Consider the following 21,985-nt stretch of genomic DNA (forward strand, 5'->3'; position numbering starts at 1 on the left):
GGCAGTGCCCAGGCCCTGAGTTCAAGCCTCACAACCAACAATAAAATAATAATAATAATAATAATAATTTTTTCCTTAGAATGATGGTAGGACATATAACCCATTTCAAAATTTACTAGTATAATAATATCACTGTGTGTGAATTGTGTTCTTAATTTTAAAAACAGAAAAGTCCAAAGAAGTAGTAATCATTCATATTGTTGCTTTCAGAATTAATCACCATTGAGCTTTCTGCTATTTTTGCTTCTACTGGGAGAAATGGCTCAAAGAAGGAAAAGAAGTCAGAGACGAAAACAGAATAACTTGAAATGTGATTCAGGAGAAGAGTGGGACCTGGCTGTGATGTTTGTGGATATCTCATATGCTTCAGGAAGAAGAGTCAGTCATGTCCAAACACATCTCCAGTGAGACACCTAATATGCCATAGAACTTGGCAGCTGAATTAAGATTAAACATAAAAAGTGCATAGAAAGACTGATAAATTCTAGCATTAAGTGACATATCTGAAGAGCTAAGTTTGTTTGGTTCAGGTAGCGACATTGAAAATTAATCAGTTCATAAATCCTAGGTTTAGCTATCACCTAGTATGCTCCCTTTCAATAGCATTAACTAGAGAAATTAGGAAAAGTATAATAAACTGGTAGAATCAAAAGGCATTTTGATTTTAGAACCCAGTTCAGGAAACTGAGCTGGCTGATTTGTACACAGAGGTAGCTCTTTGAATGCCTGGCCACCACATCTAAAGATAGAGCATATGAATGGTGGCCAATACATAGATATAGTACATTGTGAAAACAGTGCTGGGAAGGACTCCTCTTAAAAAGTAAGAAAGAGTGGGGAAAACCTGTCAATTAGAAAGAGAACATTCAGAGAGCAGCTGAGTGAGTTTTAAGTATAGGATGCCTTACTCAACCATAAACCCTATTCTTTCTAGTCTTCTATGACTATTTCTGCCCTTCCTAAGGAGAAAACAATTAGCGTTTCCTGCATTCATATGCATGTATTTTTATTAAAAACTTGCTATTGCTATTTAATTGGGTGTTTTCCTTTCTAATTAAGAAAAAAAATCTCAAACTGGGCAAAAGTGGCTCATGCTTGTAATCCTAGCTACTCAAGAGGCTGAAATCTGAGGATTGTGGTTCAAAGCCAGTCTGGGCAGGAAAGTCTCTGAGTCTCTCTTTTTTTTTGTTGTTGGTCATGGGGCTTGAACTCTGGGCCTGGGCGCTGTCTCTCAGCTCTTCAGCTCAAGGCTAGTGATCTACCATTTGAGCTACAGCACCACTTCTGGTTTTCTGGTGATTTATTGGTGATAAGAGTCTCTGGAGGGCTGGGAAGGTGGCTCAGTGGTAGAGTGCTTGCCTTGCATGCATGAGGCTCTGGGTTCGATTCCTCAGCACCACATAAGCAAAAAGAAAAAAGCCGGAAGAGGTGCTGTGGCTCAAGTGGTAGAGCGCTAGCCTTGAGCTGAAGAGCTGAGGGACAGTGCCCAGGCCCAGAGTTCAGGCCCCATGATTGGACCCCCCCCCCAAAAAAAAAAAGTTTCTGGACTTTCCTCCCTGGGCTGGCTTTGAACCGGGATCCTCAGAGGTGTGAGTCACCAGCGCCCGGCTTTCTCAGTCTCTTATCTCCAATTAATCACCAAAAAAAGCTGGAAGTGGAACTGTGCCTCAACTGGTAAAGTGCTAGCCTTGAACAATAATACCACCACCAACAACAAAGCTGAAGGTCAGCTCCTAGGTCCTGAGTTTAAGCTCTAGGGTTGCTGTACAGAAGTGTACACACATACATGCACACATGTGTGCACACCCACACACCCAAAAAACCAAAGTCAAAGTCAGTAGTATTCATTTTTTAAGTGTGTGTGTGTGTGTGTGTAGGGCTTGAACTTAGGGCTCGCTCACTGTCCCTGAGCATCTTTTGCTCAAGGCTAGCATTCTACTACTTGAGCCACAGTGCCACTTCTGGATTTTTCTGTGTATGAGGAATTGAATCCAGGGCCTCATGCTTGCTAGGCAAGCACTTTACCACTAAGCCACACACTAGCCCCTACTTCCAGCTTTTCAGCAGTTTATTGGAGATAAGAATCTCATGATTATGTCTGTCCAGGCTGGCTTCAAACCTGGATCCTCAGCCTCCTGAGTTGCTAGGATTATAGGTTTGAGCCACTGGCACCTGGCTCATTTTTTAAAGAATTTTTACAAACACAACTATAAAGTTAAGTGAGAGAGTTAAGTGGAAGCTGGTGGATCATTCCTCTAATCCTAGCTATTCAGAAGGCTAAGATCTGAGGATCCAGGGTCAAAGACACCTAGGTAGGAAAGTTCGTGAGACCCTTATCCCTAGTTAACCAATAAAAAGCTAGAAGTGGAGCTGTGGCTCAAGAAGTAGTGCACCAGCCCTGGGCAAAAAAGCTAAGGGACAGAGCCTGAGTTTCAATAAAAGTAGAAAAAAAAGAAAAAAAAAGTTAAGTGAGCTGGAACTATGCATTTACAGATGAGATAACTGAGGCAAAATGAAGTGAAAGACTTACAGGTCACAGAGCTTCTTAATGACATAATAATTATCTAAAACACATGTGTTTTCCCTATATCACAGATTGTTGGAATGCTACTGTTTTCCTTTCTGGTTCTTTTTCTGCCAACACCAGCCACATATAAAACTCTATTGTTAGGCAAAGACAGGTTTCTCTCTTACCTGTCTGCTGGATGGCAGTGATGGCCTGAGCATTGCACTGCAGCTGTAACATGTGCCGCAGCATGGCCACTCCCCAAATATTCTGGTCTGCACACAACCCAGGGATCATTGCTGCTTTGGACCTGGAGGATGGCAGGTCTGGGGTGACGGCCTGCAAGTTGGTGGCTTTGAGCTGTCTGCACAGTATAGAGATACTGAGAGCACAGAGGAATTTGTGCTCTGGACTATGGTTTTCAGTATGGGGCAAAAGGTTGAAGACAGCATTGTAATTATGTTCATACTTCCCATCAATACTGCATCCGGGGATTGGGTTTTCAACTTGTCTATATTTTTCCTCGCACTCCGATTGGCTATAATTGTGTGGCTTGTCCAGTGTCTGGTTTTCAGGCGAACAGAGATCCTTGTTACTAATCTCATCACAAAGCTTCCTTACCACGTTGTCAACATCTTCAAATCTAGCCAAAAGAGTCAATCTCAGGGCAACATGGCAGAAGACACCCAGAGTGAGAAGCAGTCCCCCTAGAGCACACTCTGTGCTATGGTAGTATTCCCAGGCCTGCTGCATGCACTCCTGACTGCAATATCTGGCATAACTGCAGCCATTGCAGGGCACTGTGGCCAAGGTGTGCTTCAAGCATCCATGACAGTAGAGGTCTCCATTGGTAATTCTAGTACCCCAGTTGCTCTGTAGGCTGTGATGCAGTGGTAGCATTTCTCCTGGGTTAAGGACACTCACAAAAGCATTCTCCTTCACCAGGAGCTCTCCTGGGAAAATGTCTTTTGTGGCTACCAGATAGCGACCTTTTAAAGGGTCTGAACATAAGCCGACAGATGACGAGGCACCGGAAATTTGTTTGTTCTCTTCCTTCAGACTTATATCCTCAAAGGCTTTGGTGAGAGCTGCTGGGACCATTTCTAGGAGATTCTTCTTTTCTTTTAATTTCATTTTCAGATAATGGACGTTTTTCTGCAGAATTTGACAGGGAGAAGCTTCCTTGATTGGTTTGGCAGAGAAATTCCTTTCAAGATCACTGATGGTCTGGCTTGCCTCCTGAAGTCGTCCCAGGGTCACTAGGCATTCTGTCTTTCGCAGCATCATTTTAGGTTGTAGTCTTTCTGGATATCCATGAGTCTGTGCTCTGATGATGTCTTCAAGACAAGTCTGAAAACAGAAAGGAAATTCCAAGGTGATCATTGATTCCTATTGAAAATACTTCAAAAGGAAGCCAAGCACAGTGGCTCAAATTTACAATGTTAGCTATTTGGGAGGTAGAAATCAAAAGACTGTGATTCAAGGCTAGGATCAAATGGCTGTGTGTGATAGTTTGTGCGTCATTACAGCAACAAGAGGAAGCACAAATAGGAAGATTACAGTCTAGGCCAGCCAGGGTATAAAGAAATGCTCTATCTTGAAAATAACCAAGATAGCCAGGCACCAGTGGCTCAGACCTGTACTCAGAAGGCTGAGATCTGAGGACTGAGGTTTGAAACCAGTCTGGGCAGGAAAGCCCATAAACCTCTTTATCTCCAATTAACAGCTAAAAAGCCAAAAGTAAAGCTATGACTCAAAATGGTAGAATGCTAGCCTTGAGCACAAATGCTCAAGGATAGCCCTAGATCCTGAGTTCAAGCCCCAGGGCTGACAAAAAAACAGACAAAAAAAAAACAATAAAAAAGGAGTGGAATAGTGGCTAAAGTGGTAGCATGAGATCCTCATTTCAAATGCTTAGCACTGCAAAAAAAAAATCTACAAGAATGTTTAGGACTAGAATGGGGTCAGTTTTGATGGTTCACACTTATAATCCTGGGTACACAGAAGGCTGAGAGACCAGAAGGATCACAGTTTAAGGCCAATCTGGACAAAAAGATAACAAGATCCTATCTCAATTAACAAGCAAGATCTGTGGCATGCAGCAGCTCTCAGATATGTGAGAGGCTGAGGATAGGAGGATCAAAGTCTGAGGCCAGTCCCCTCAAAAATGTGAGACCATGTCTGAAAGACAACTAAAGTTATTGTATTGTCTCAAGCGGTAGAGCATCTGACTAACCAAAGCACCTGCCTAGCAAGCAAAGTTCTGAGTTTAAACACTAGTACTGCCCCCCCCCCCAAAAAAAAGTTAACTTAAAAAAATTATATTTTACTCTGTGATCTATATTTGGGGACATGGTTTCTGGAGACTGTGTTTAGGGCCTCACATGCTAAAGGCCCAAGCACATGCTCATGTTAAGCAAACATTTTATCACTTAGCTTCATTCCCACAGCCTGTGTGATCTTTTAACTGAATGATTAGTAATACTTGTTGAAGATGTTATATCTAATTGTTCTTATTAACTATTTCCACTGTTAGGGAAAAAAAGTCTTACAGAATTATAAGTAGTTTAAGAGGGCAGACTTTGAAGCCAAACAAACCTGCATTTAAATATTATGTCTCTGGGCTGGGAAGGTGGCTCAGTGGTAGAGCGCTTGTCTTGCATGCCAGAGACCCGGGGTTCGATTCTTCAGCACCATATAAGCAAAAAGAAAAAAGCCAGAAGTGGTGCTGTGGTTCAAGTGGTAGAGCGCTAGACTTGAGCTGAAGAGCTGAGGGCCAGCGCCCAGGCCCAGAGTTCAGGCCCCACAACCGGACCCAAAAAACAAAAACAAACAAAAATACTATGTCTCTTATCAGATGCAAGGCCTTATGTAAACAATTCCTCACTATTTAGTTTTCTCATCTGAACAACAGGGATGATAATACTTCACTAGGTTGTTTGAAATAAAGTAATATATCTAATGTGCTGAAAGGAAGGGCAGGGTATGGTGTAGGATTTAGGTCCAAGGATGGCCCAGGCAAAGGTTTGAGATACTATCTGAAAAGCATATTAAAGCCAAAAAGAGTAGGGACATGGCACAAGTGGTAGAGTGCTTGCAGAAAGCTCAAGGGTCTGACTTTAATCCATAGAGCCACCAAAACAAAGTGTTGAAAGAAGTACCTGGAATAAAGTATGTGCTCAATAGGTAAGCATCATTATAAGAAGAAAAGTAGAAACAATCAATGCAGGGAAGTTAAAAGTGTCAAACATTCTATAACTTCCAATCTTTCCTTCAGTTATCTAGTACTTATTTTCTTTGCATCTATAGTTAGATTCTTGCTCTTCAGACGAAGGGGAGTGTGAGCATGTGACTCTTTCTAATAGTCTTCAACTCTATGGTACAATTTGAATTTCTGTGGACTCTAAATTGGATATATAAAATGGCATTTTAAAGCTGGTCCTTAGGGCTGGGAATGTGGCTCAGTGGTAGCACGCTTGCCTTGCATGCTTGAGGCCCTGGGTTCGATTCCTCAGCACCACATAAGCAGAAAAAAAAAGCCGGAAGTAGCGTTGTGGCTCAAGTGGTAGAGTGCTAGCCTTGAGCTGAAGAGCTGAGGGCCAGCGCCCAGGCCCAGAATTCAGGCCCCACGACCGGACCCATCTCCCCCCCCCCCAAAAAAAAAGCTGGTCCTTAGGCCTCTATTTTACAAACTTGAAAGATCTGACATAAACATAAACCTGATTTTGGTCACTTCTTTTCAAAACTCTGGTGGAGTTCTCAGTATCTTTACTACATTTATGTGCTGAGAACAAAGTCACTCCACAAAGTCTAACCCCTGGGATCCACAGACACCTCTCACTTCCCTGTACACACAACTTTTTGAGGGTGGGCAACATTATGAAAGCGATCATGTTAACACTCTATACTAAATAAGAGAAACAAATGAACAAGGAGATATTCTGGACATACTTGGAACTTTAAGCCTTACTAGCAACATCTATAGCTAAGACAACACAGAGAACTAGACCCTCACTGGAAATATTCCATGCCTCCAGGGGAGGAGGAGGTAATGCCATAGCTTTTTCTTGTGGATCAACAACACTCTGCATGGTCACCTGTGATGGAGAAATAAATCAAAGGAGGGACAATTAGGGTGTCTATCAGTGTGTTTCCAATTCAGCCCACCACAGCCGATTTGTGTTATGAGGAAGAAGCAGAGAGAAGGCTTTGTCCTCCAGGGCAGCCCCAGACATGACACCCTGATACTCACTTCATACTGACCCAGGCGGAACAGGGCTGCAGAGCGATTGGCATAGCACAGTGAAATGTCCTCTGTGTCAGGACTGCAATGGGAAATTCCCTGCAAAACAAAGCATTTTTTTCTCTTATCCAATTTGGCAAGGATAAACTAACAATCATAAAGATGGTATTCATACAGAATTTTCTTCTGCTAATGCTTTCAGTGGGCAGAACCCATTCATCCTTGTGGCTCTGTAGCTGGCAGAGACCACTAGGGTAACAGCCTTATAGCAGACAGTGTCTACTTAGTGTTTCAGTTCAGCAGCAGACAATGCCTGCTGGTGTTACAGCTCTACTGTCAGCACTGCCCTGTAGCCTTCCTAGGTTCTTCTCTGAGGAATAAAGTCCAGGACAATGGAGGACAAGTATGGAGAACTTTATTCAGAGAAGTATCTCTGTCAAGGTCTCTGTCTCTATGGCTCTGAGTCTAGAGATTTTGTTGTTGTTGTCATATGCTAGTACTGGGGCACATAACTGCCAAAGCCTGTGCATTGTCCCTGAGCTTTTTTGCTCAAGGCTAGTGCTCTATCACTTGAGCCAAGCTCTACTCCTGGCTTTTTGGTAGTTAACTGGAGATAATAGTCTCACAAACCAGTAGTGCCTTCCACAGCAAGATGTTCTCTAGGGACCTTGGACCCTAATTAATCTACCAAACTTTTAAATTAAATTTACTCTTTTGGTATTTCCAATTATTGGAGAAAAGACGATATTCAGAGAAAGAACTTGAACAGGTAACCTTTGAAAAAAAGGAAAGTAGTCAATATATGATAAACTTTTCATGGGGCACCGATGGCTCACTCCTGTAATCCTAGCTACTCAGGAGGCTAAGATCTGAGGATCTTGGTTCAAAACCAGCTCAGACAGGAAAGTCTGTGAGAAAACCAGAAGTGGTGCTGTGGCTCAAGTAGTAGAGCACTTGCCTTAAGCTGAAGAGCTGAGGGACAGCACCCAGGCCCACAGTTCAAGCCCCACAACTGAGCAAAAATCAAAAAACAAAACTTTTCACTGTAAATTAACTAAACAAACTTTTTTGAGGGGATTGGAGAAGGCTGTGGAGACTGAACCTAAGAACTCATACTCAGTATGTGTTCTACCAGTGAGCTATGTTCTGTCCCATTAATGGACCAAACTCTCAACATTAATAACTAAAGTAAATAGTAATGAAGGAAACTATACAAATAGTTTAAAAGTAATGTTGGAAACCTGGCACTTGGTAGCTCATGCCTGTAATCCTAGCTACTCAGGAGGCTGAGACCTGAAAATCACAGTTCAAAGCCAGCCTGGGAAATTCCATGAGAGTCTTTTCACCAATTAACAACCAGAACATGGGAAGTGCTACTGTGGCTCAAAGTGGTAAAGCACTAGCCTTAAGTGAAAGTGTTCAGGGACAGCACCCAGGCCCCAAGTTCAAGCCCTATGACCACCACTACCAATAAAAATTATGTGGAGGAATTCCTTTATAATAAAAAAAGGGGCAGGAGGAATGGCTCAAGTGGTAGAGTACCTGCCTAGTAAGCATGAGGCCATCAGTTCCAAGCCCAGTACTGCTTTTAAAAAGTCATAAGAGGGCTGGGAAGGTGGCTCAGTGGTAGAGCACTTGCCTTGCATGCCTGAGACCCTGGGTTCGATTCCTCAGCACCACATAAGCAAAAAGAAAAAAGTCGGAAGTAGCGCTGTGGCTCAAGTGGTAGAGCACTAGCTTTGAGCTGAAGAGCTGAGGGACAGTGCCCAGGCCCAGAGTTCAGGCCCCACGACCAGACCCCCAAAAAAAAAAAAAAAAGTCATAAGAGAGTAATACATGTGACACATAAAAAATACAAAATTTCTTCACAAAAATCAGTGAACATGAAACAAAAAATGTAGCTCATCTTATAGGCAAACAGTTAATTACTTTATGTTTATGTTTATTTATTTATTTATTTTTTGTTGATTGGAGGGCTTGAACTATGGGCCTGGGCACTGTTCCTCAGCTCTTCAGCTCAAGGCTAGCACTCTACCATTTGAGCCACAGCGCCACTTCCAGCTTTTTCTGTTTATGTGGTGCTGAGGAATTGAACCCAGGGCCTCATACATGCAAAGCAAGCACTCTACCACGGAGCCACCTTCCCAGACTTCGTTAATTACTTTATTAAAAGTTTCTAGCCAGGCCCCTGTGGCTTATGCCTATAATCCTAGTAACTCAGGAGGCTGAAATCTAAGGACTGTAGTTTGAAGCCAACAGGAAATTCCATGAGACTTATTTTTTGTTTTTTGGGTTTTTTTCTTGGGTCCGGTCATGAGGCCTGAACTCTGGGCCTGGGTGCTGTCCCTTAGCTCTTTAGCTCAAGGCTTAGTGCGCTACCACTTGAGCCATAGCATCACTTCCGGCTTTTTTTTCCCTGCTTATGTGGTGCTGAGGAATTGAACCCAGGGCCCTCATGCATGCAAGGCAAGTGCTCTACCACTGAGCCACCTTCCCAGCCCTGAGACTTATTTTTGTGTTGGTCATAGGGTTTGAACTCTGGGCCTAGGCATTGTCCCTGAGCTCTTCAGCTCAAGGAGAGCACTCTATCATTTGAGCCACAGCATCACTTTCTGGTTTTCTGGTGTTAACTGGAGATAAGAGTCTCATAGACTTTCCTGCTGGGCTGGCTTTGATCCAAGATCCTTAGATCTCAGCCTCCTGAATAGCTAGGATTACAGGCATGAGCCACCGGTGCCTGTTGAGACTTTTATTTCTGATAAAAACTACCAAAAAGCCAGAAGTAGAGTTGTGGCTCAAGTGGTAGAGTGCTAGCCTTGAACAAAAAGCTCAAGGACAGTGTACAGGTCCTGAGTTCAAGCCCCAAGACCAGCAAGCACGCATGCGCACGCGCACACACACACACACACACACACACACACACACACGTTTCTACAGATCATTAAGTGATAACCACAATTCAATAGGAGAGTATGCAAATAATATGGACAATCATTGTGGGGAATATAAATAGCTCTTAATCATATGATAAAATGCTTAACTTCATTTATAATCAACAAAGTACAAATCAAAACTACTGAGATACCATTTTCTCGCCCATCAGCTTGGCAAGAAAAATTAAACTGAAGGCACACTGACTTGGCAGTGAAGTGGAATAATAGGCATTTTCCCTATGTTGCTAATGGCACTATAAATTAATCTATTGAGCCTGGTACCAGTGGCTCACACCTGTAATCCTAGTTACTCAGGAGGCTGAGATCTTAAGATTGAGGTTCAAAGCCAGCCTAGACAGAAAAGCCCCTGAGACTCTTATATCCAATTAACCGCCAAAAAGTCAGAAGTGAAGGTATGGCTCAAGAGGTGGACACTACCTTGGCCTTGACTTCAAGTACCAGTACTAAATTGGTCCAATGACTAGAAGGGCAATTTAGCAATATATATTAATTTGGGGGTGGGAAGTACTGTTAAGGATTCAACTCAGAACTTTAAAATGATTGACCACTGACTTGTATCCTCAACTCAACCTGTAAAATGTTATGTACTACATTCTTAATATATATATATACATATATATAATATATATCTATAGATACATCATCAACTCAGTAATTCCTCTTCTATGAATTTATCTTATAATCACTTTCTTTATAGACATATACAAAATGACATATGCAAAGTTTCTCATAAAAATTGTTAGAACAAAAGACAGGAAACAAATGCTCATCTACAGAAATCTAGTTAAATAAATGACCCCTCTATTTAATGAAATACCACGGGACCATAAAAAAAAAGAGGAAGCTCCTTATGTACCAATGTGAAAAGGCATTAAAACTGCAAATTATATGCTACTGAGCAGTATGTTTTTGTTTTTGTTGGTAGGGCTTGAACTCTGGGTCTGGGTGCTGTCCCTGAGCTCTTCAGCTCAAGGCTAGTGCTCTACCTGTTGAGCCACAGCACTACTACAGGTTTTCTGGTAGTTTATTGACGATAAGAGTCTCATGGATGTTCCTGCCCGAGCTGGCTTTGAACTGTGATCCTCAGATCTCAGCCTCCTGAGTAGGATTACAGGCACGAGCCATTGGCACCCAGCCAGTATGTTTTTATTTGGGTAAAATAAAAATATTTTCGCTAAGATTAATTTTGTTAATGGGAATTAAGACCAAGATCCTACCACTGAGCTATACCTCTAGACTTGTTTATTTATTTAGTGAGAGGGTCTTGTTATGTTGTCCAGATTGTTCTCCAATTCCTGGACTCAAGTGACCTTCATGCCTCAGTTTTCCAAGTAGCTGGGACTACAGGTGAGTACCCCTGTGCTTGGTTATGTTTTATTCATTTATATATGCATGAGATATAGTACATTTAATGATGCTAGATTATGGGGATGGAAAATAAGATGGCCAGAGGGTAGGAGAAGTAGCCTATACTGTATATTCTTGCAACTTTTAAATTTAACTATGTGACCATATTACTTATTAAAAAATAACAATAATAAACAGTATTGCTCAGGATACAGAGAAATAAATATCTTATACTCTGTCAGAAGAGATGGTAACTAGTTCTTTCCTGGAGAACAATTCAGCATCAAATTCCAAAAGCCTTCTGGGGCGTGGGCCTAGGTACTGTGTTTCCTTCTGACCCCGCAACTACTTTTCCATGCTTCCATGAATTTATCCTGAGGAAACAATCAGTTGTATGCAAACATTTACATAGAGATGCTTGTTACAGCATTATGATACCAAACAGCACGGTAACATTAGATGTTAAATTGAGTACATTTCTTCTCTGTAACAGAACACTGTGCCAGCTGCAGAAAATCACATTGTGGTGGAAAATTTAATAACATGAGAAAATGGGCACAGTAAATTGTTGAGGGGAAAAAAGGCAGGTTACAAAACACTAAGTGCTGCATTATCCCAATTTTGTAGAAGGAAAACACATTTTCAGAGGAAAAAGTCTGGTTGGATGGATATAAGCAAAAATGTTAACAGTGCTTATCACTGGTTATGACCTTGTTCTTACTCTTTATACTTTTCTATATTTTCTAAAGTAACATTTATTACTTTTACAGAGAAAAAACAAGTACTATTTTTTTGAAAAAGAAGAAAATAGCAGCTCTCTATAAAATTGCAAAGTATCATAATCACTGAAATACCAGCTCCATAGAATAGGAAGTACATCTCCCACTACATACAGAGAAAAACCTTACTTTTTTTGTCTGATTTCACTTTGTCTTCTACCTGTTTTCTTTAAACAACTTTCTTTTTTCTTTTCTTTTCTTTTTTTTTTTTTTTGGGTCCGGTCATGGGGCCTGAACTCTGGGCCTGGGTGCTGTCCCTTAGCTCTTCAGCTCAAGGCTAGCACACTACCACTTGAGCCACAGCGCCACTTCTGGCCTTTTTCTTTTTGCTTATGTGGTGCTGAGGAATCAAACCCAGGGCCTCATGCATGCAAGGCAAGCGCTCTACCACTGAGCCACCTCCCCAGCCCCATCCTTAAATAACTTTTTATGTGCTCACATTTATGATGAATACATATAGAGTTGAAGAGATTAGCTCTAAAAAGAACTATTAAACCATTTATCACTGGATCAGTACATCTAGCAATCACTAATACTATTCTACTCAATACTTTTTTTTTTTGTCAGTCATGGGGCTTGAATTCTGGGCTTGGGCACTGTCCCTGCACTCTTCAGCTCAAGGCGAGAGCTCTACTGCTTGAGCTACAGCACCACTTCTGGTTTTCTAGTGGTTTATTGGAGATAAGTCTTACAGACTTTGCTGCCCCTGCTGGCTTTGAACCGTGATCCTCAGATCTCAGCCTCCTGAGTAGCTAGGATTACAAGTGTGAGCCACCAGCGCCCAGCCTACTCTATACTCTTATACCACCACAAAGCAGGGCTTTTATCAGCTGTCTACCACCATTGTTATAGGTCTGACAGTTTTTGGAAAATTAATTTCAAATCTTGAGGGTGGGCCTGTTAGAGATTCAGAGTACACTCTTCAAAGTTATACTATTTTTGGTGGTATTGCTATTTGAACTCAGGGTCTGTGTTTGCTAGGAAAGTATTCTCACTTGAGTCATGCCTCCAAGTTCCAGTTTTTTGCTGGTTAACTGAAGATAAGAGTCTCTTGGGGGGGGAGGATGGGAAGGGATGGGAAGGGGAAACAAAGGAGGAGGCAACAATGCTTGATAAGAAATGTACTCATTATCTTGCCCATGTAATTGTAACCCCTCTGTACAGTATTTTCACAATAAAAAAAAAACTGCCAAATGTTTGTAGAAAAAAAAAAAAAAGGAGTCTCTTGGGCCAGGTGTCAGTGGATCAAGCTTATAATCTAAGACCTGAGGATTGCAGTTCAAAGCTAGTCTGGGGAAGGAAAACCCATGAGACACTTATTTCCAACTAACCACCAAAAAGCTGGAATTAGAGCTCTGGCTCAAGCGGTAGAGCACTAAGCCTGGAGCAGAAAAAGCTTAGGAACAGTACCTAGGCCCAAACCCAGGATCAGCACCAAACAAACAAAGTGTTTTGGATTTGTCTGCTCAGGTTGACTTCAGATCTCAGTTTACTGAGGTGCTAGGATTACAGATTTGAGCCACTGATGCATGGCTTCCAGTAGAGTTTTGTAAGTGTATGGTAGTACTGGTATTTAAACTGAAGACCCTGTGTTTATTTAGGCAAGTGTTCGACCATGAGTCATGCCTCCAGTCCTAAATTTATTTATTTTCCTCAATCCTGGAGATCAAACCCTGGCCTCATGTATGTTAGGCAAGCACTCTATCACTGGGCTACTCCCAACCACTTACACTCATTCTTTTAATATGAAAGGGATTCAGGGGATTCAAATATTTGTAACTTAAGCCCATATAAGACTCTTTTTTGTTTTTTTTTGTTTTTTTTTTTTGTCGGTCGTGGGGCTTGAACTCTGGGCCTCGGAGCTGTCCCTCAGCTCTTCAGCTCAAGGTGAGCGCTCTACCATTTGAGCTACAGCGCCACTTCCGGTTTTCTGGTGGTTTATTGGAGATAGGAGTCTCACGGTCTCTCCTGCCCGGGCTGGCTTTGAACCGCGATCCTCAGATCTCAGCCTCCTGAGTAGCTAGGATTACAGGCGTGAGCCACCAGCGCCCGGCTCCATATAAGACTCTTAAAAGAAAATAGAAGGAATTTTCTCAGGGGATCTTGTTCCAGTTCCTACAATAGAAGCAGACCAATAAGAGTAACAGATTGTCAGACTGTTAAAAGCCATGATTCTTCCTCACAATTGAAGTTGATGTGGTCAGTATAATTTAAGTATTTGCCAGCTTCAAATACAAGTATGTTTGATAACAACCTTTAAGATGAAGTTCAACTGGGCTGTGACCTCATTTTCCTCGTTTTTTTAAGGGTTTTAAGATTGAATCCAGTCCTGGCACATGCCAGACAATCATTCTATCACTTGAGCTATGCTCCCTGCCCTTTTATTATCATTGCTGTTGCTAGTATTAATTAATTAATTAATTAATTAATTAATTAATTAATTAATTAATGTCAGTGGTAGGGCTTGAACTCAGCCCGGGCACTGTTCCTGAGTCTCTTTGTGCTCAAGGCTAGAACTCTACCAGTTCAGCCACAGCACCACTTCCAGTTTTTGAGTGATTCATTGGCAATAAGAGTCTCACAGGGACTTTTCTGCTCAGGCTGGCTTTGAACCACAATCCTCAGATCTCAGCCTCCTGACTAGCTAGGATTACAAACATGAGCAACTGGTGCCTGGCTTATTTTTTTAGTTTTTTTTTTTTTTTTTTTTTGGGTCTGGTCGTGGGGCCTGAACTCTGGGCCTGGACGCTGTCCCTCAGCTCTTCAGCTCAAGGCTAGCACTCTACCACTTGAGCCACAGCGCCACTTCCGGCTTTTTTATTTTTTCTGCTTATGTGGTGCTGAGGAATCGAACCCAGGGCCTCATGCATGCAAGGCAAGCGCTCTACCACTGAGCCATCTTCTCAGCCCATTTTTTTAGTTTTTGACATAGTCTCAAGGCTACTTTTTTCCTGGGCTTGCCTCAAATTCATGACCCTATCTTTCCTTCTTGAGTAGCTGTGATTACAGGCATGTGGCATCATGCCCAGCTAGCTCATTTCCCTTTCTAATGTCACTTAAGTTATTTTAGTTGTAAGCTAACACTGTGATTGGTTAAAATTTAGCTATTCTGTAGGGCTCTGGTAGCTTACACCTGTAATCCTAGCTACTCAGGAGACAAGAGCTGAGGATCACAGTTTGAAGCCAGCCTGGGGTAAGAAAGTCTGTGAGACTCTTTTTTTTTCTTTTCTGGTCCTCGGGCTTAAACTAAGTGCTTAGGCACTGTCCCTGGGTCTGTGCTAAGGATAGTGCTCTATCACTTAGCTACAGCACCACTTTCCCCCTTTTTAAAGTAGTTTATTGAAGATAAGAGTCTCAAGGACTTTCTTGCCCTGGCTGGTTTTGAACCATGACCCTCAGATCTCAGCCCCCTTGAGTAGCTAGGATTACAGGCATGAGCCACCAGTGCCCAGCTCTGTGAGACTCTTATGTCTAATTAGCCACTAAAAAGCTAGACGTGGAGCTGTGGCTCAAATGGCACAAAAGCACTGGGACAATGCCCAGGCCTCAGAATTAGAACAAAAACAAAACAAAACAAAACAATAGCTGTTCTGTATCTAAATCAGGACTATTCATCATTCTTATCAGTCAGTTAGACTAAAATGGCAAGCAATTCAGTGAGAGCTGACATACATGGTAAGACAGGACAAGGGGCTATTAAACCTATTGCTACAAGGTGTCTGAAGAAATATGGGAATAGAAGTTCCTTGATGAGATTCAGAGCAAATAAACTATCCTTTGTTTCAGAATATAATCAAGAACAGAATTCTACCAATTTACTTTTCAAATTCAATTCACAAATTATACACAGAAATAACATTGGTTATGAAATTAACGATATGGTTCTGTGTTCTACAGAAATATGCCTTGTTGAATTGCTGGGCTAGAAGAATTTTTACCTTAGAGTACAGTACTGCGGCTCCTATATAATCCTTCTCCTGGAATTTTTTGTTTCCTTCTTCTCTGTAGAAAAAAGGAGCATCAGGATCCTTTCCTACCGAATAACCTCTAGATAGCTTCTTCATAAACATCTCATCCTCAGGTCTTCGTGAAGAAAGAAGAAAAAAAATAAACAAGCACAGAGATTAATTATTTCAAGGTAGGCACCAAATCACTGCACTTGAAATTAGAATGTGCCTAGAACACAAGAGCATGTGGTCTGTATATAGTATGTAATACAACTGGAGGAGAGCATCTGTGGTTTCAAAGACATATAAACCACGATTTCTACCCAGAGGAAAGAGTTTTTTTTTTTTTTTTATTGTGAAAATACTGTACAGAGGGGTTACAATTACATGGGCAAGATAGTGAGTACATTTCTTATCAAGCATTGTAGCCTCCTCCTTTGTTTACCCTTCCCTTCCCTTCCCATCCTCCGTCCCCCAGAAAGAATCTTATCCTTCATCTCGTACTCACTGGCCAATCAATTATTTCTTGGATCATATATTAGATAGAAGCTTGGGTGTGGAAAATAAGGTATCTATTCAAATCCTGCTTTCAGTTCTTCAGAGCATAAACCCAGAAGTGGGATTATTGGATCACATGGTAATTTTGTATTTTCCTTCCTTCCTTCCTTTCTTCCTCTCTCTCTCTTTCCTTCCTTCCTTCCTTTTCTCTCTCTTTCTCTCTTTATTTCTGTTTATAATCCCTTTTCTTTTTTTTTTTTTAATTGTGAAAATACTGTACAGAGGGGTTACAATTACATGGGCAAGATAATGAGTACATTTCTTTTTTTTTTTTGGGTCCGGTTGTGGGGCCTGAACTCTGGGCCTGGGCGCTGTCCCTCAGCTCTTCAGCTCAAGGCTCTACCACTTGAGCCACAGCACCACTTCTGGCTTTTTTCTTTTTGCTTATGTGGTGCTGAGGAATCGAACCCAGGGCCTCATGCATGCAAGGCAAGCACTCTACCACTGAGCCACCTTCCCAGCATGAATACATTTCTTTTTTTTTTTTTTTTGGTCCAGTCATGGGGCCTGAACTCTGGGCCTGGGCGCTGTCCCTCAGCTCTTCAGCTCAAGGCTGGCGCTCTACCACTTGAGCCACAGCACCACTTCTGGCTTTTTTCTTTTTGCTTATGTGGTGCTGAGGATTCGAACCCAGGGCTTCAGGCATGCAAGGCAAGCGCTCTACCACTGAGCCACCTTCCCAGCCCATGAATACATTTCTTATCAAGCATTGTAGCCTCCTCCTTTGTTTCCCCTTCTCATCCCTTCCCATCCTCCCCCCACCCCACCAAAGTTGTAAAGTTCGTTTTCAACATGATGACTTGTACATCTCATTGTTGCAATGGGTCCACCTGTATCCCTATTTAAACGATTTGTTTTTTCCCTTTCCCTCCACAAATTATACCGACATCAAATACAGTGAAAGCAGGGGTTATACCATGGGGGAGGGACATACAAAGCAACAAAGATCTCCCCTTCCTTCCTTCCTTCCTTCCTTCCTTCCTTCCTTCCTTCCTTCCTTCCTTCCTTCCTTCCTTCCTTCCTTCCTTCCTTCCTTTCTTTCTTTCTTTCTTTCTTTCTTTCTTTCTTTCTTTCTTTCTTTCTTTCTTTATCAGTTTGTGGGGGCTTGAAAACTGGGCCTGGGCACTGTCCCTTAGCTCTTCAGCTCAAGGCTAGCACTTTACCACTTGAGCTACAGTGCCACTTCCGGTTTTCTGGTGGTTTATTTATAAGAGTCTCATGGACTTTTCTGCCTGGGCTGGCTTTGAACTGTGATCCTCAGACCTCAGCCTTCTGAGTAGCTAGGATTACAGTCATGATCCCAGATTTGTATTTAACTTTCAAGCAACAGTCATACCATGTTCCGTGACTGCTGCATCATTTCACATTACCATCAATGTACCAGGGGTTGCAACTTCTCCACATTTTCCTACCACATCTCCAGATGTGTGTGTAGGTAGTGTCCTGAGATTGAAATCAGTTCTAACTTTTGTGCTCAAGACCAGTGCTCTACACTTGAACCACAGTTCCACTTCTGTCTTTTTGGTGGTTAATCAGAGATAAAGTCTCACGGACTTTCTTGTTAAGGTTGGCTCTTCAGTAGTTAGGATTACAGGTGTGAGCCACTGGCTCCTGGCTTTATTAAGTATGCTTTTGAATTCATAGTACTTCAATGTTGGTGAAGATAAGCTTTATCTCTTGGCTAAATAGAATTTACTAGATCTCTTTGATGTAAAGATTCTTTTCTGCCATACTGAATGAGATGTCTGTGTGGCATATTTTGAGACCATGAGAGCAGCCAGTTTCTGAGCAATCTTTCTTCTAATAGCTTAGAATCCACGGGTGACTATTGCCAGGCTCACATAATATGCTGGGGGACTACAAAATGGTGATTTTCTAAATCTACCACTTTTAAATTTACTGACTGGCATTCTTCTGTAAAGACAAATTTCCCCCTTTGAATTTTACTTATTGATGTATTTTGAGTATAAGTATGGCCTTTTAAAAATTCATTGTTATAAACCATTACCATTGTACTTATTTTGTGCTCTAACTTTGGCTGGTGGGAAATTGTTCATACTGGCTCCTGTATTCTTTTTGACACAAATTCTACTCTTCAAGTACCTCCTTGCATTCAGGCACAACTAGGTATTCCACTTGAATTAGTATAAAATCAAACTAGTAAGGCTGTGGGGTAGATAATGAAACAGCTAAGGATTTCCTTAACTGCTAATAAAGTATCAGCTGTAAGATGGGGGAGGCCCTTTGTCAATAAAAGGTTTTCAAATATTGGTGAGAGGTAACTATTTTGGGTAAACTTTCCTCAAAGAATGTAAATTGACAACAAAGAAGAAAATATGCTTCACTATTTCCTTTATATTAGTATATGTTAATGATACAAAAGTTTTACTGAGATATTTCCATTCATATATAAAGAAAATTTACCCTCTCTATTACTTTCTTTTTTTTCCCTCTCTATTACTTTCTTATTCCCCCTACCCATTTAAAAATTTATTTTTAATTTATAGTATTTGGGGGGGGCATGATACTAGGTTTTGAGCTCGTGACTATATGTTCTTGCTTGGCTTCTTCAACTCATGGCTGATGTTCTACCAATTGAGTCTTACCTCCACTTCCATCTTTTTGCTGGTTAATTGGAGATAAGAGTATCCCAGATTTCTCTGCTCTAGCTGGCTCTGAACTGTGATCATCAGATCTCAACCTCCTGAGTAGCTAGAATTATATGAGCCACCAGCTCCTGCTACCCTTTAAAAATTTTTTTTCAACCACTTTCATTATTCTGTTTTCATACATATGAATGAAGTACTTCACTTAAATTCACCCCTCTTTACCTATCCTTTCATGATCCCTCCTCCCACTGGTTCCCATCCCAAAACAGTCCCTCATTATTTTTTCTTTTTCATTCAATCTTTATTTACAGCAAAGTACAGAGTATATGATCTTGTTTTGTTTTTGTTTTTGGAAGTGCTAACAATAAAGGTATGGTAGGAAAAAGCAGAAGCAGAAGAGAATGCATCATGAAGGGAAAGAAAAGCCCAAGTGTTTACTTAGCTGCTCGACCTGGTTCCTGTGCAGGCCTGGCTGCGCACTCACTTCCTCTAGAGGACGAGACCCCCATTTCATGCATCTGCCACCAGGAGGGCATAGAACACCCAGAGACAGAAAGTGTGAAAGGGAACTTCAAGCTTCAGAGCAGTCCCAATCATGCCCTTTGCAACCTGTCTTCTTCCTTGTCTTGTCTGATGTCAGTAAGCTTCCTCCATTCTGCCTGGAGACAAGCGCAAAGGGGAAAGGAGGTAGAGAAGGCCCACTGGTCCTTCCATAGGTATTGTCCTATCTGTCAGGACCAACCCCCAGCCTCAACTACAACAGCCCTTTCATTCCCTAGCACTGGAATCTTTGACAAGTACATAGGAGACTTGGGGCAGTGGAAACCATTTCCCTGCAGAAGTACTTCTGACAGTCTTGGGTACTATCATGGATCAAGCTAATTCAAGGGCCGCTAGAAGGCAGGTAATAATACCAACCAACCAACTCAAGCCAACCAGACTTGTGTATATCCACTTCCTGGCTGCTCTGAGGAACACACAAGCCTCCAGACCTAGTGGCCTTATGGGGACAGGATCCCATTCCAAGCCAGGGAGAGGCTGGAACCAACCTCCTCTTGATCATAAAGCAACCAGGATTGGAAATATTAGTTCCAAGAACATGTGAGCTGGAGACTCCTCCCTTTGGCCTATTCTGTACATATCTCACAGTATAACCCACTACCTCCCCAGGCCCTGCCCGTCCACCTTCCGTGGGCAGGTTTCCATCTTTGCTCATTCTAGCTTCAGACTGCCTGAGAATGGGACACTTGGATCAGAAATTCTTGCATTGTGTGAGTGTGAGGCCAGTCTTCTCATGACAAAGACTTAGACCATACATAGACAAGTGAGCAGAGAGGGGAAAGGAGCACCACGGGATGGCTCTAAAGCCAAGGAATTCCTGTGCACATGTGACTAACTTCACCCTGCTGAGCTCATCTGTACCCCCAACCCCACCCCATAGCTCCGTCCCTGAGAGACAACAGTCATGATTTCTGCCCAAATAATTCTATCCCTGCCTCTCCAGTGGCATTGGAGACCCAGAGGCTCTTGAAAGTCAGATCACATTGTAAGAAAGTTCAAACACAGATACATAAGTGGCTAAATCCTAGTTTGCCACAAAGGGTCCGTAGAGAGTCTCTCATCTACTCCCTGTCCCAGACACAGTGTATCACAGTACCCAGGGCATCACAACATCCAGGGTCTGATACTACAGACCCTGAACACTGCCCAAGAACCCTTGCCAAGCCGTCAAGAACTGGTGATGATTTCCCCAAGGATAGGGGCAGGACAGCTGGGAGCTGTGTCCTAACTTGGAGGAGGTGCTGCTCAGAGATCCTGGAAGCTTGGTCCCAACACCACAGGTAGATGAGAAAGCGAATAAGTAAGTAGAAGCTCAGAGATGAAAAGAATCCATCTTCCAAGGCAGTGGGATAGACAGCCAAGGCACTAAATGGTTTGGCACCTAGGAGCTTCAAGTATAGTTAAGCATGCTACCCATTGAAAGGCCAAGGCTCTCCTGGGTAGGGAGATGGGCTTCACCTGAGCACACAGTCCCTCATTTTATACTTGTGTCATTCAATTTTTAGTGATGTCTAACTTTAAAGGCCCAATTCACACTTTTATTTAATAGGAGTGGTTATGGATATTAGAGGTTCTATTAGAAGTTTAAACTTCTAATATCTTGTTTGATCTCTTTAGATCATGACTGAATAGTCTTATAATGCTTTTAGCTATTTTTTTCTTTTTAATCTTTTTGAAATACTAAGGGTTTTTGTGCTTGCTAGGTAGACACACTCTATCACTTGAACCATGCTGCCAACCCTCAGATGGCTTTTCCCCATTGGGGCTCAAACTCAGGAGCCCAGCACTTTCTCAGAGTGCTTGATTACTGCTGGCTCTCTATTAATTCCAGTACACCTCCAGTTTGGCTCTATGCTAGTTATTTTGGAGATGGAGTCTTTTGGATTTTTTTTGTGCAAGTTGGCTTCAAACTGCAATCCTCCTGGTCTCTTAGCAACTGACACCCAGCTTAGTTAATAACAATTTCTTGTTCTTCTCCCTTCTTCTTCCTTCTTTCTTCTTCTTCCTTCCTCCTCCTCCTCCTCCTCTCTCTTAGCTATTGACACCCAGCTTAGTTAATAACAACTTCTTGTTCTTCTTCCTTCTTTCTTCTTCCTTCCTCCTCCTCCTCTTCCTCCTCCTCCTCCTCTTCTTTCTTGCCAGTCCTGAGGCTTTAACTCAGGGCCTGGGCACTGTCCCTGAACTTCTTTTGCTCAAGGCTAGTGTTCTACCACTTGAGCCACGATTCGACTTCTGGCTTTTTCTGAGTAGTTTATTGGAAATAAGTCTCATGAACTTTCCTGCCTGGGTTGGGTTTTAACTGCAATCTTAGATCTCAGTCTCCTGTGTAGCTAGGATTAAAGGTGTGAGCCACTGATGCCCAGCTAATTAACTTATTTTTAGGTTAGAGATACATAGAGCAAATAATGACAGAGATAATTCAAAGCATACTTAAGGTTAATGTCAATAATGTTTACAAAGACATAAGAATATATGTACTGG

At 42.0% G+C, this 21,985-nt stretch overlaps 1 protein-coding gene across 2 annotated transcripts in view; it reads right to left on the reverse strand.

The window, feature by feature from the left end:
* Positions 1-21,985, reverse strand: part of Smyd4 (SET and MYND domain containing 4) — a 53,508-nt gene that overhangs the window by 20,189 nt on the left and 11,334 nt on the right. For both annotated transcript variants that reach the window (XM_070027475.1, XM_070027474.1), the window contains exons 3-5: positions 15,768-15,912; positions 6,759-6,848; positions 2,695-3,856 (exon numbers count right to left, since the gene is read on the reverse strand). In XM_070027475.1, the coding sequence (XP_069883576.1) occupies positions 2,695-3,856; positions 6,759-6,848; positions 15,768-15,912 (1,397 nt within the window). The remainder of the gene's footprint in view (positions 1-2,694; positions 3,857-6,758; positions 6,849-15,767; positions 15,913-21,985) is intronic.

This window comes from Dipodomys merriami, unplaced genomic scaffold (assembly GCF_024711535.1).
Source record: "Dipodomys merriami isolate MVZ:Mamm:240054 unplaced genomic scaffold, mDipMer1.0.p SCAF_19, whole genome shotgun sequence".
NCBI lineage: Eukaryota > Metazoa > Chordata > Mammalia > Rodentia > Heteromyidae > Dipodomys > Dipodomys merriami.